Source organism: Mobula hypostoma, chromosome 8, assembly GCF_963921235.1.
Source record: "Mobula hypostoma chromosome 8, sMobHyp1.1, whole genome shotgun sequence".
Lineage (NCBI taxonomy): Eukaryota > Metazoa > Chordata > Chondrichthyes > Myliobatiformes > Myliobatidae > Mobula > Mobula hypostoma.
Window position 1 is genome coordinate 154,458,870 of NC_086104.1, and position 13,498 is coordinate 154,472,367.

At 48.5% G+C, this 13,498-nt stretch overlaps 1 protein-coding gene across 3 annotated transcripts in view; it reads right to left on the bottom strand.

The window, feature by feature from the left end:
- Positions 1-13,498, bottom strand: part of LOC134351082 (zinc finger MIZ domain-containing protein 1-like) — a 241,725-nt gene that overhangs the window by 180,977 nt on the left and 47,250 nt on the right. For 2 of the 3 annotated variants that reach the window (XM_063057131.1, XM_063057132.1), the window contains one exon: positions 4,737-4,850. In XM_063057131.1, the coding sequence (XP_062913201.1) occupies positions 4,737-4,850 (114 nt within the window). Of the gene's footprint in view, positions 1-4,736; positions 4,851-5,450; positions 5,548-13,498 lie in introns of those variants that run through there. The other variant, XM_063057133.1, reaches the window with a different exon arrangement.

Below are 13,498 nucleotides of genomic sequence, written 5' to 3' on the forward strand. Positions count from 1 at the left end.
TAGTTGCTCTGCTGGGACTGCAGCTAATCACCGTATTTATCAATGACTCACAGGTTGGAGTGGGAAGCCACATAATCAGTCTGCCGATGACACAGAGCTAGGAGACACTGTAGGCAGTGGGACGCAAGCATTATATTACAGAGGCATATTAATAGATTGAGAGAGGGTAAAAATCTGGCAATGTTGAGATCACTGCTAGACAGAACATGGAAGGACTGGAATGGTTTTGAAAAGCTGAAAGCGAGGAAGATCCCGAAGGAGTAGAGATTTACTGAACACAAGAGATTCAGCAGATGCTGACAAACCACAGCATAGCACACACAAAACAGTGTCAGTGGAAACTGTTCAGGTACCCTGAAATAGTAGGCAGAGCTAAGACTGCACCCAGTGGCCGCCTCTTTGAGTTAATCTGCGGAAACAGCTTTAATTCCTCTTTTGAATGTCTCCTCCTTCCCTCTTCAAGGTGGCTGGAGTTCTGTCGAGGCCCTGGTCTACAATGGCACTCAAACTGTGATTTCTTTTTTTACAGCAGATGAGTTCCCACTCCTGGCGCTCGCCAGCTGACTGTTTTCCGACAGCCTCCAGACACGGCTTGGAAGATGGCGCCTCCCGGGTGCGGCCCTGCGCGACCCTATGGTCGACCGATTCCACGTCGGTGTTGCCGACCGAGGCGCCACGGGAGAAGGAACATCAGGATTTCGCTGCGGCGGGTGTATGGATGGAGGTCTCTGTAGTCGAGCGGTCGCACTCACTCACTTTCTCTCGATGGTGGCGGAGTTTGCTGCCTCCCCTCCAGTCGGAGAACCTCGGAATAAAAAGCGAGGTGGTGGACTGCAAGGTCGTAACAGCAACTGTCAGCCTCCCCTTTCACTGTGAAAATGGGTGGCACCTCTCTGTAACTTGTTAGTGAAAGGGGGAGAGCCTGTGGCACGTCAAACCGTCGGGTAAACAATAGTTTTTTTTACTGCAGATCATGGTCTCTCTTTGGGTGCGTTGCTGTCGCTTGGTGGGTGGTGGGTGCTGACATTTTTTGCTGAAGTGGGCAGGGGGGAGGCTGATGTGTCGATGCGTTGCTGCTGCGTGCATGGGGGCATACTTTGGGGATCTAACGTGTTTTTGTCACATTCTTTTGGGGTTCTGTTTCTCGTGGCTGGCTGCGAAGACAAACTATTTCAGGTTGCATACTGTACACGTTCTCTAATAATAAACCCTTTACTGTAAGCAGGAAAGAGAAAGAAAACACCACACATAGAAAACGCTGGGGGATCTCAGCAGGGCAGGCAGCATCTTTGTGGAGGCGAATAACTTCACTGAGGTATCCAGGTGTGATAACTGAAGCTGGCATTGTACCCACAGGAGGGGAGTACAAACTACTGACACAGAACTGAGACAGAAACTTAAACAGAATCCTCCAACACCCTCCCCCCAATTTTTAAATGATCTATCCCACCTCCTTCCTGCCAGTTGTAATCTCAACCCTCAAACGTTAACGGCCCATGTCCCTCCTGCTGTCCCGCCAGCCTTCTTCTAGAGCACTAGGTACTAAGACAGCTGATCACCTTCCGCCTGAGATTGATTGACTCCATGGGATATGGGCAAGCTTTACGGAGTGGAGTCACCGATCAGCGACATTCCCATTGAATGGTGAACAGGTTCAAGGGGCTGAATGGCCTACTCCCGGTCAAACGTTTTCTCAACGTCACAACGTGGGCTGACTTCCCCAGTGTGACTCCCTGGCTTTTCAGCGGGGCAGTGGGGGAGAGGATGTCTGCACTCTAATTCCAGCAAGGTTCTGGTGGTCGGAAAGCAGAACTGCACAGACCACAACAGCAGGCTCATGTCAACCCCGGCAGAAAGTCAGCCGGGGACACCTGCTCACTGTAACCCCACTGCCGCCCAGACACCAGCACAGAGAGGGCAGGAAAAGCCACTGAGCAACAAACTCAGTCACGGTTTGGGAACCAAAACAGAAAATGGAATAAACACACAACTGGGTCACTGGGTTCACTTCAGGGACCCTTTGTTCATTACCAGGAAAGAGAAAAAATTAAGAGCAACACACACAAAATGCTGGAGGAGCTCAGCAGGTCAGGCAGCATCTCCAAAGGGTAAGATGGCAGTAAGTTGGGAGCACGTGCAGATACAGCAGCCTCTTGGGGGTCAACCAAAGGTGCTGTTTTCTTTGTGAAATGTATTTTTTTTAGATTGTAGGTCTATACTGGACTCCAATAACGATGAGTATAGCAGGTCCACTGCGCCAGTGAGCTTCTCGTTGTTTGTAGTAGCTGGCCGGCGGTTCAGAAAAGGGGAGGCCAGCCATCAGACCCTGATGGGAGAGTCCGGCCACCAAGCCGTGGGAGGAGCCGATTTGCGTTTGGAGGAGCTGACTTGGGTGCAGGCTGTGCTGCTGCCCACTAAGATCCCTGGAGTTGGAGCACGAAGGCGGCATGCAGAGAAACCGTGAGTGACTGTCCTGGACATTTTTATTGTGATCGCAAAACCCTGTTGGACATTGATTGCCGCAGGCCTGTTTCCCTTGTTTGGTCGGGGCAGTGTCACCTCTGTTGTAGTGAGGACTAAGCCCAAAGCTGCGGGCTTGCCTGCTGCTGCAGTCCAGCTGAGGAGGCGGTGTAGCGTGGCATCCGTACTCGGTTTAGGGGTGGCCCTTCTCCGTGGATTGTCACCTTGTCGTGGTGGAGAAGCTTGTGTGGTCCTGTGATCCCGAGAGCGATGCCGTCTGGAGCTATGCTCCTGCTAGGGTCACCCATGGCGGTAAGGTCGAGGGTGAGGTCCCTGACAAAGAACAATCCAACCAAGACCTCAACAGTGGAACAGGCGGATGAAGTTACTTCAAACCCAACGGCTGTGAAGGTGGATGAAGGCTGCAACAAATCCATCAGCTCCAATCGTCGTGGTTTCCATGCCATTGGAATCAGTTGGCTGATTTGTGAAGTACCGTGTGCCTCTTGGAGTGCAACATCAAGTACACGTTAAACAAATACACGCACAGGCGTCTTCACTATGTGGGCCACTTCAGAATGAAGACCATCATCCTCGACCTCGAGGGATAGCCACCGCGATGACGAGGGGTGGCCTCTCCCATTGGTGCTGCCCACCAGTGTGTAACTCCATGGAATTACAGGCTGGACTCCCGGGAATCATCAATTTCAGGGACTGTTTGTTCCGGGTCTTGGACTAAGAATGTGCATTTTTTCTGTGATTATATTCTTTTTTTCCTCTTGTTATTCTGAATACATGTGTATGTTTTTGCACCTTGGCACCAGATGAACACGGATGGTCTTGTTTGGCCGTATCCATGTATGGTTCGAATGATAATTAAAATTAATTTGATTTTAAGAGGAATAAAAGTTGATGTTTCAGACTGAGGAAGTTTATTGGGACTGAAAAGGAAGGGAGAAGAAGCCAGAATAAGGAGATGGGGCGGGGGGGAGAAAGCACAGGAGATTATTACCGTCAGAGAGGAGGAGATCACTACCTTCAGGGAGGAGGTACAGGAGATCACTACCATCAGAGAGGAGGAGATTACTACCATCAGAGAGGAGGTACAGGAGATCACGACCATCAGAGAGGAGGAGATTACTACCATCAGAGAGGAGGTACAGGAGATCACTACCATCAGAGAGCAGGTACAGGAGATCACTACCATCAGAGAGGAGGAGATTACTACCATCAGAGAGGTGGTACAGGAGGAGGTACAGGAGATCACTACCATCAGAGAGGAGGTACAGGAGATCACTATCATCAGAGAGGAGATTATTACCATCAGAGAGAAGGAGATCACTACCATCAGAGAGGAGGTTACTACCATCACAGAGGAGGAGATCACTACCATCAGAAAGGAGGTACAGGAGATCACTACCATCAGAGAGGAGGTACAGGAGATCACTACCATCAGAGAGGAGGAGATTACTACCATCAGAGAGGAGGTACAGGAGATCACTACCATCAGAGAGGAGGTACAGGAGATCACTACCATCAGAGAGCAGGTACAGGAGATCACTACCATCAGAGAGGAGGAGATTACTACCATCAGAGAGGTGGTACAGGAGGAGGTACAGGAGATCACTACCATCAGAGAGGAGGAACAGGAGATCACTACCATCAGAGAGGAGATTATTACCATCAGAGAGAAGGAGATCACTACCATCAGAGAGGAGGTTACTACCATCACAGAGGAGGAGATCACTACCATCAGAGAGGAGGTACAGGAGATCACTACCAGCAGAGAGAAGGAGATTACTACCATCAGACAGGAGATTACTACCATCAAAGAGGTGGTACAGGAGATTATTACCATCAGAGAGGAGGTACAGGAGGTCACTACCATAGAGAGATTACTACCATCAGAAAGGAGGAGCTCTGGAGGAACTCAATAAGTCAGACAGGATCTATGGAGAGGAATAACGAGCTGACGTTTCAGGTCAAGACCCTTTCTTTCCAGTCCTGATGCAGAAACCACCCTGCAGTGACCATAAGATATAGGAGCAGAACTAGGCCATTCAGCCCATCGAGTCTGCTCCACCATTCCATCATGGCTGATTTATTTTCCCTCTCAACCCTATTCTCCTGTCTTCTCGCTGTGACGTTTGACGCCCTGACTAATCAAGAGCCTACCAACCTCCGCTTTAATTATATCCAACGACCGGCCTCCAGAGCCGTCTGTGGCAATGAATGAATTAGCTAAATACTAAACAGTTGTGGATCAGGGGACGTACCGACAAACATCCCATCAGACTCTGCTCGAAGGTCCTCTGGAACGCACGAGGATCTTCACACCAGTCCAGAAGCTCCCGAGCCGCTGTCTGGAAGCTGCCTGGGCTTTGTAGATGCTGTGGAACAGAGGGAGATTACATCAGGCGATTCAGATTCATTTATTTATTACACTTTCAGTGAAGTGCATCGTTTTGCATCAACAACCAGCACGACTAAGAACATGCCGGGGAGTGGGAGGGGGCAGGCTGTAAGTGTTGCCGCACATTCCGTCACCAAGATAGCACCTCCACAATGCTCAGAACAACACGCGCATCAACAACAACAAAAACAAACTAAACAACAGTAGAACAAGACCCTTTTTCACACACACATACACACAACCCCAGGGCAGGGCAGGGCACCTCCAGACCTATGTCCTTGTCCCGAGACTCAGAGACTCACGGATATTGGGCCAACCACATTAAGTTTCTAGAAGGTCACAGCCTGCAATCCCTCTGGGCCCAGATCATTTTCATATCCAATCCCCAACAGGGAGTTTAGACAGAACTTAATTGCTCCCCCTGGGAATGGTTGAGAAATAAGTTCTCTTTATCACTGAGCAAATCGCAGAGACTTACTCCTGGCTTTTCACCATTTATACAACACAGCGAAAATAAAAATCCTTAAAGTAAGATTGATTTGCTGCTGTAAATTAAACAGAATTATAAACGTTGCACCTTGCAAGAAGAGACCATTCAGCCGCCTGTGTACATTTCACGGCCAGGTTCAAGAACAGTTACTACCCCTCAACCACCTGGCTCTTGAACAAAAGGATAATGTCACTCATCTGTTGAGATGTTCCCACAACCAATGATCTCACTTGAAGCATTCTTCTTCTCATTATTTCACGGTCTTGTTATTTATTGCTGTTTATTTAAATTTGCATTTGCACAGTTTGTGGTCTTCTGCAATCTGGGGGGGAGGAGGGGAGAGGGGGGAGGGGGAGAGGTGGGGAGTGAGGGGGAGGGGGAGAGGTGGGGAGAGGGGGGAGAGAGGGGAGAGAGAGGGGGAGAGAGAGGGGGAGAGAGAGGGGGAGAGAGAGGGGGAGAGTGGAGGGGAGGAAGGGGTAGGGGGTGGTAGGAGATGGGAGAGAGGAGGAGGAGAGGAGGGGGTGAGAGGGGGAGGAGAGGGGGGCAGAGAGAGGGCATGAGGGGGGTTAGGGGAAAGAGAGAGAGGGGGTGGGGAGAGAGGGGGGAAGGGGAAGGGGAGAGAGGGTAGGGGGATGGGGAAAGGGTAGAGGGGGATGGTGAGAGAGGAGAGTGGGGAGAGGGTAAAGGGGGATGGGGAAGGTAGAGGGGGTGGAAAGAGAGTAGAGGGGGATGGGGGGAGGGTAGAGGAGGATGGGGAAGATGACCAACATGCTCTGGCCCTCTTTTCCCAGATTGCTGATAACAGACATTCCATTCAAATTCCATTGCTTGAACCAACCAACTAGAGAGCCCCATTCAGGTAATTCGATACCCACCACTGAATCCAAGTACTACCAAAACCAATGGCAACCACACTGAACTTTTACATGCACAAAGGTAATTATATAAAATACAAACAAGCATTGGAAAGTTACAATTATACAGTCCAATCCAACAGACAGTTTGTGCCACATACTCACCCATGCACTGGGAGAATTTACCTCACCAGTAACCTACCAACCAGAACGCCTTTGGGACGTGGGGGGGAAATCCAGAGCACCCAGGGAAACCCACTGGGTGACAGGGAGAACGTGTTGACTCCACACAGAACAGCGTGGTAAGTCGTGCTTGAACGTGGGATGCTGGAGCCGTGAGAAGGTTGTCTCCACGAGCCACACCACTGAGCTGACCCGCTGAGTGTTTCCGGCACTTTCCCCTTCCACGTCAGAAAGGAAATATTACCAAGGGCGAACCAGAATTAGAACCAGGTTTCTATCACCGGCGTACAGCATGTCACGAAATTTGCTGTTTCATGTCAGCAGTACTGTACATAATGTTAAAAAAGGATTTGTTATGAAAAATGTGCAGAGCGTCAGAGCAATGTGGCGTTCCTGGTTTCACGGACCGTTCAGAAATCTGATGATGGAAGGGAAGGAGCCGTTCAGTGCAGGTCATCAGACTCCCTGATGTAGTACCGAGAGAAGGGCACTGTGGGGGTCCTTCACGATGGATGCCACCTTCTTGTCCTCAATGGTTGTGCCCACGACGGAGCCATCTGCTGCCTCTTTCGACCTCGCCCATTGGAACGTCCATATCAGACGGCGACGCAGCCGGTACAGCTGTCGAAATTTGCTAGGGTCTTTGGTTACATACCAAATCTCCTCAAACTCCGAATGGAGTCTAGCCCACTGCCGTGCCTTCTTCATGCTTGCATCAATACGTTGTGCACAGGATAGATCATCAGCGATGTTGGCAACCAGGAACTTGGAGTTCCTCACCCCTGACCCTTCAATGAGAACATCAGAAATAGGAGCAGGAGTCGGCCATCTGACTCATCGAGCCTGCTCCGCCACTCAGTAAGATCAGGGCTGATCTGACCATGGACTCATCTCCACCTACCTGTCCACAATCAACTCCTTGGTCTTACTGGCGCTGAGTGCAAGGTATTTGTTGTGACACCACTTAACCAGCCAATCTATCTCTCTCCTGTACACCTCGTCATCACCATCTGAGATTCTGCCCAGAGCACATCACAGCAACAAACATGCACTCGATGTCAGTAAGAATAAAGAACTGACTACGGACAGAGAAGGTAAGATGAGGGAACACACACAAGTCCTCATTCAGGGGTCAGAAAGTGGAGAGAGTGAGCAATTTCAAGTTCCTGGGTGTCTATATCTGTGAGGATCTATCCTGGTCCCAACATACCAATGCAATTACAAAGAAGGCACGACAGCGGCTGTATGTCATCAGGAGTTTGAGGAGATTTGGTATGTCACCAAAGACACTCGCAAATTTCTACAGATGTACCATAGAGTGCATTCTAACTGGGGGTGGGGGGTGGGGGGAGCTACTGCACAGGATCAAAATAAGCTGCAAAGGTTTCTAAACTCAGTCAGCTCCATCGTGGATACCAGCCTCTGTAGTACTCAGGACATCTCCAGGGAGCAATGCCTCAAAAAGGGGGCGACCATCATTAAGGACCCCCAATAACCCAGGACACGCCCTCTTCTCGTTACTACCATCAGAAGCCTGAAAGCACACACTCAATGATTCAGGAACAGCTTCTTCCCCTCTACCATCCAACATCTGAATGGACAAAGAACCCATGATCACTACTTCACCACTTTTCTATTTCTATTTATTTAACTATAAATTACTGTAATTTATATTTTTTTCTATTATCATATATTGGATTGTACTGCTGCTGCAAAGTTAATAAATTTCACAGGCCGGTGATAGCAAGTCTGATTCTAATCCTGGTTCTGATTTACAGATGGGGTTTGAGCCACTGTGTCACCAGTTCAGGCCGAGTAGAGCCGTCAGCTAAGCACACATCCTTGAGATGCACCTGTATTAATTGCAGGAAGATGTCGGGTCTCAACGGACTGAGTTACAGGCCATGAGTAAACAGTCTGGGCCTTGACTCTTGGGAGCGTAGGAGACTGAGCGGTAGTCTCACAGAGCTGTGTAAAATCATGACAGCTAGAGACAGGGTGAAGCAACACATACAAAATGCTGGTGGAACGCAGCAGGCCAGGCAGCATCTATAGGAAGAAACACACATCACAGTTGCTGGTGAACGCAGCAGGCCAGGCAGCATCTATAGGAAGAGGCGCAGTCGACGTTTCAGGCCGAGACCTGACGAAGGGTCTCGGCCTGAAACGTCGACTGCGCCTCTTCCTATAGATGCTGCCTGGCCTGCTGCGTTCACCAGCAACTTTGATGTGTGTTGCTTGAATTTCCAGCATCTGCAGAATTCCTGTTGTTTGCATCTATAGGAAGAAGTACAGTCAACGTTTCGGGCCGAGACCCTTCTTTATATCTCCCCTTTCAGTTAGTCCTGACGAAGGGTCTCGGCCTGAAACGTCGACTGCGCCTCTTCCTATAGATGCTGCCTGGCCTGCTGCGTTCACCAGCAACTTTGATGTGTGTTGCTTGAATTTCCAGCATCTGCAGAATTCCTGTTGTTTGCATCTATAGGAAGAAGTACAGTCAACGTTTCGGGCCGAGACCCTTCTTTATATCTCCCCTTTCAGTTAGTCCTGACGAAGGGTCTCGGCCTGAAACGTCGACTGCGCCTCTTCCTATAGATGCTGCCTGGCCTGCTGCGTTCACCAGCAACTTTGATGTGTGTTGCTTGAATTTCCAGCATCTGCAGAATTCCTGTTGTTTGCATCTATAGGAAGAAGTACAGTCAACGTTTCGGGCCGAGACCCTTCTTTATATCTCCCCTTTCAGTTAGTCCTGACGAAGGGTCTCGGCCTGAATCGTCGACTGTACGTCTTCCTATAGATGCTGCCTGGCCTGCTGCGTTCCACCATCATTTTGTGTGTGTTGCTTGAATTTCCAGCATCTGCAGATTTCCTCGTGTTTGAGAGATAGGGTGAGCAGGGTTGTGGAATCAAAACCTAACAGATGCAGTTTTAAGGTGAGAAGGCAATATATTTAATAAGAACCTGAGACCCTAAGACAGAGGAGCAGAAATAGGCCATTTGGCCCATCGAGTCTGCTCTGCCATTTGATCTTGGCCGATGGCAACTTTTTGACACAGCGGCTGGTCGATATATGGAACTAGCTGCCAGGGGAGGCGTGTGAGGCAGGGACATTAGATACATTTCAGATGTGGATGTGTATACGTGCAGCAAGAGATTAGAGAGATATGGGCCAAGGAATTAGCTTGAGTATACATCTTGGTCAGCACGGACATGTATGGGCTGAGGGGCGCTTCTCCATGCTGCACAACTCCATGTCTCTGTTTCCGGCATCAGCTGTTTTCTTTATTTACAAAACCCAGCTGATGGTGAAGCGCTGTGTGAGTTGTGAACGGCACCTTTGACAAGGGAGCACATCCAGGACTGAACGGGCCTCGGACCAGCGTGGAAAACTATCATCCATTCATTGTGTGCCGTGTCCTATGACATGGGTGATCGTGGTCTTTCTATGACCATGATTGTTCTTGGCAAATTTCTCTACAGAAGTGGTTTGCCACTGGCTTCTTCTGGGCAGTGTCTTTGCAAGACAGGTGACCCCAGCCATTATCAATACTCTTCAGAGATTGTCTGCCTGGTGTCAGTGGTCACATAACCAGGACTTGTGATCTGCACCGGCTGCTCATACGACCATCCACCACAAGTTCCCATGGCTTCACATGACCCTGATCGGGGGCTAAACAGGTGCTACACCTTGCCCAAGGGTGACCCGCAGGCTAGCGGAGGGAAGGAGCACCTCACACCTCCTTTGGTAGAGATGAATCTCCACCCCACCACCCGTGTAACCATACTCACCCCAAATCTGAACTAATTCCATAACTGATAGACTCACCTTCCAGGACTCTAAGAACTCATGCTCAGTTTGTCCGTCTGCCTATCTATCCACCTGTCTGTTATGTACGTTTGTATGTATTTATTTATTTAGTTTGCAGAGTTAGTCTTCTTTTTGAATATTGTGTGCAGTTTTTAAACTGATTCTATTGTATTTCTTTGTTCTACAGTGAGGCCTGCAAGAAAATGAATCTCAAGGTGGTATATACTGAAATGTACACTGAGTGGCCACTTTATTATGTACCTCCTGTATCTAATGGAGAGGTCAACTGAGTGTGTGTTCATGGTCTTCTGCTGCTGTAGCCCATCCACGTCAAGGTTCGACATGTTGTGCTGTCAGAGATGCTCTTCTGCACACCACTGTTGTATTTGTGGTTATTTGAGTTACTGTCGCCTTCCTGTCAGCTTCAACCAGTCTGACCATTCTCCTCTGACCTCTCTCATTGACAAAGCATTTCCATACACAGAACTGCCATTCACTGGATTTTTCTTTTTGTTTTTCACACCATTCTCTGTAAACTCTTGTGATTGTTGTGAATGGAAATCCCAGGAGATCAGCAGTTTCTGAGATACTCAAACCACCCTATCTGGCACCAACAACCATTCCACGGTCAAACTCACTTGGATCACACTTATTCTGATGTTTGGTAAGAGAAACAACTGAACCTCTTGACCATGTCTGCATGCTTTTATGCCATGAGTTGGTGCCACATGATTGGCTGATTAGATATTAGATATTGGCTCATTAATGCAAATTAGATATTTGCATTAATGAGCAGGTGTACAGGCATACCTGATCCAAACGTGTATGTATGTACTTTGATAATAAATTAACTTTGAACTTTGAAGGTAATCCGAGACTGGGCCGAGCCAGTTTACCTGGAGCAGGGGCTCCGTGGTTCCGGAGCCCTGATCCTCTGGCAAAATCTGTGCAGGATTTATCACGGGGCATGCAGACCATCTCACTGCCTTTAATGCAGTATCAGTGGCTGCAAGCTCCAACAGGCTGTGTGACGCACCAGGGAACAGACACGGCAATTGGCGCCGTGAATGAAAAGACCCAAAACAACAAAAACTCCTCTGTGTTACTTGAAGGCAGCTATCAAAGTGGATTAGTGACGTACAAGCCAGAACAGTTGCAATTTACACACCAGTAACATGGACTATGTAAAGTTCAAAGTAAATTTATTATCAAAGTGCATATGTCACCATATACAACCCTGAAAGTCATTTCCTTGCAAACATTTACAGGAAGATAAAGAAATCAATAGAATCTATGAAAAAACTATTCACTAAAAGGACTAAAAAGCAACTAATATGCAAAAGAAGACAAATCATGCAAATAATAAATAACACTGAGAACATGTGTTGTCGAGTCATTGAAAGTGAGTCCGTAGGTTGTGGATCAGTTCATTGTTGAGGTGAATGAAGTTATCCACACCGGTTCAGGAGGCTGATGGTTGAGGGGTAATAACTGTTCCTGAACCTGGTGGTGTGGGACCTGATGGTTGAGGGGTAATAACTGTTCCTGAACCTGGTGGTGTGGGACCTGATGGTTGAGGGGTAATAACTGTTCCTGAACCTGGTGGTGTGGGACCTGATGGTTGAGGGGTAATAACTGTTCCTGAACCTGGTGGTGTGGGACCTGATGGTTGAGGGGTAATAACTGTTCCTGAACCTGGTGGTGTGGGACCTGATGGTTGAGGGGTAATAACTGTTCCTGAACCTGGTGGTGTGGAACCTGATGATTGAGGGGTAATAACTGTTCCTGAACCTGGTGGTGTGGGACCTGATGGTTGAGGGATGATAACTGTTCCTGAACCTGGTGGTGTGGGACCTGATGGTTGAGGGGTAATAACTGTTCCTGAACCTGGTAGTGTGGGACCTGATGGTTGAGTGGTAATAACTGTTCCTGAACCTGGTGGTGTGGGACCTGATGGTTGAGTGGTAATAACTGTTCCTGAACCTGGTGGTGTGGGACCTGATGGTTGAGTGGTAATAACTGTTCCTGAACCTGGTGGTGTGGGACCTGACGGTTGAGGGGTAATAACTGTTCCTGAACCTGGAGGTGTGGGACATAGAACATAGAATAGTACAGCACAGGAAGATCATTCGGCCAAGAATGTTGTCTCAAACCAACTGAAAAAACAATCAAAAACACCCAAAAACTAATCCCTGCTACTTACACCTTGTCCATATCCCTCCATCTTTCTCACATCCATGTGCCTACCCAAACATTTCTTAGAAGCCTCTAATGTAGTTACCCTCTACCCCCATACTGGGCAGCGCATTCTAGGCATCCACTATTCTCTGGGTAAAAAACTTACTTGCTCTCACCATCAATGCAAACCCTCTGGTATTAGACATTCAACCCTGGGAAAGAGATACTCTGTCCACTCTATCTATGCTTCTCATAATCTTATAAACCTCTATCAGATCTCGCCTTAGCCGCTGACGCTCCAGTGAAAACAACCCAAGTTTATCCAGCCTCCCATGATAGCACATGCCCCCTAAACCAGGCAGCGTCCTGATAAACCTCATCTGCACCCTCTCCAAAGCCTCAACATCCTTCCTATAGTGGGGTGACCAGAACTGTACTCAGTACTGCAGATGTGGCCCATCCAGAGCTTTATAAACTTGCCCATTTATAAAAGCAGTAGTCATTTCTTACAATGATTAATAACTATTTTTAATCAGTTCAACGCTGAAAGTAGGTAGCCATACTTATAGGGAGACCTATAGTTTTACAAAAATCTTATATCTCTTTTAGATACAGCATAATCACAGGCTCTTCTGGCCCAACGAGCCCACACTGCCCAATTACAGCCACATGACCAAGTAACCTGCTAACCTGTACGTCGTTGGAACGAAGGTGGTGATGGGCAGGGTAAGGAGATGTCAGTCCACAGCCTCCTCTACTGCCACAACGAGGCCACACTCAGGTTGGAGGAACAACATCTTATATTCCACCTGGGTAACCTCCAAACTGATGGTATGAACATCGATTTCTCGAACTTCCAATAATTGCCCCCCTTCACCATTCCCCATTCCCACCTCTCACCTCGTCTCCTTACCTGCCCATCCCCTCCCTCTGGTGCTCCTGTCCCTTCCCTTTCTTCCATAGCCTTCTACCCTCTCCTATCAGATTCCCCCCTTCTCCAGCCCTTTATCTCCTTCACCAATCAACTTCCCAGCTCTTGACTTCACTCCCTCCCCTCCCGGTTTCACCATTAACCTACCACCTTGTACTTCTTCCTCCCCTCCCCCCCAACC